Source organism: Rhincodon typus, chromosome 24, assembly GCF_021869965.1.
Source record: "Rhincodon typus isolate 14 chromosome 24, sRhiTyp1.1, whole genome shotgun sequence".
In the NCBI taxonomy this organism is placed as follows: domain Eukaryota; kingdom Metazoa; phylum Chordata; class Chondrichthyes; order Orectolobiformes; family Rhincodontidae; genus Rhincodon; species Rhincodon typus.
Genome location: NC_063355.1, coordinates 9,993,613 through 9,994,521, shown reverse-complemented (window position 1 = coordinate 9,994,521; position 909 = coordinate 9,993,613). Strand labels below are relative to the sequence as shown.

General features: G+C 40.7%; 1 protein-coding gene across 2 annotated transcripts in view; it reads left to right on the top strand.

The window, feature by feature from the left end:
- Positions 1-243: 243 nt before the first annotated feature.
- LOC109924708 (solute carrier family 2, facilitated glucose transporter member 11-like) overlaps positions 244-909 on the top strand; it is a 45,391-nt gene continuing 44,725 nt past the window's right edge. The window contains exon 1 of one of the 2 annotated variants that reach the window (XM_048611334.1): positions 244-289. In XM_048611334.1, the coding sequence (XP_048467291.1) occupies positions 272-289 (18 nt within the window). In that variant the 5' untranslated portion in view covers positions 244-271. Of the gene's footprint in view, positions 290-410; positions 524-909 lie in introns of those variants that run through there. The other variant, XM_048611335.1, reaches the window with a different exon arrangement.

Genomic DNA, 909 nt, shown 5'->3' with positions numbered 1-909 from the left:
CCTCCCTGGACTGACCTATCCCCTTCCTAACTCCCTACCTACACTCACCTTTCCTGGCCCCATCCCCGCCTCTTCGACCTGTTTGTTTCCTCTCCACCTATCCTCTCCTCTATCCCTCTTCTATCCGCCTCCCACTCTCTCCCTATTTATTTCAAAACCCCCTTCCCCTCCCCCTTTTCTGATGAAGGGTCTAGGCCCGAAACGTCAGCCTCTCTGCTCCTATGATGCTGCTTGGCCTGCTGTGTTCATCCAGCCCTGCACCTTGTTGTCTATGACTACATGTAAATGGGTAACCTTAATGTTCCTGCACATAAGAAGTGAATGAAAAATCATTCATTTACTTCACATGTGAAGTAAACAAATGATCAAACCATCCATTTAACTGGGATTTTATCATGTGATCGTAGAAAGTGCAGACGCATATCATTTAATACAATGCTAAATGAATAGGTTGGTCAGAATCAATGACCACTTAAGTAACTAAGGGCTGAAGACAACAATAGCAGTGATGCTGAGGAAGTTGGTGAGGGTTTAAATGTGTTTTTCTTCAGCTGAAAGAGTGAAATCGGCAAGAGGATTTTAATTGAATCAGCAACATTTCTTCTGGAAAATGGTCTCCAAGTGTTCCCAGCAAATGTATCTTTTCAGTGTTGGGCTAGATAATTTATTGTTATGTTACTGAGCCAAGGAGGGGAATTGAATATGTGCAAATTAAGTGAAAGTTATTTCCTTTTGAATAATTTTTTCAATTTCTACCATAACGTGTTAATTTATTCTGGCAAGTGCATCTTCAAAATGCTTTTGGTTGGTGTAACTTGAAGTTTCATGAACGATGTTCACTATGGATATTTAATGTTGTTTCAGAGATAGTAGGAACTGTAGATGCTGGAGAATCTGAGATAACAAGGT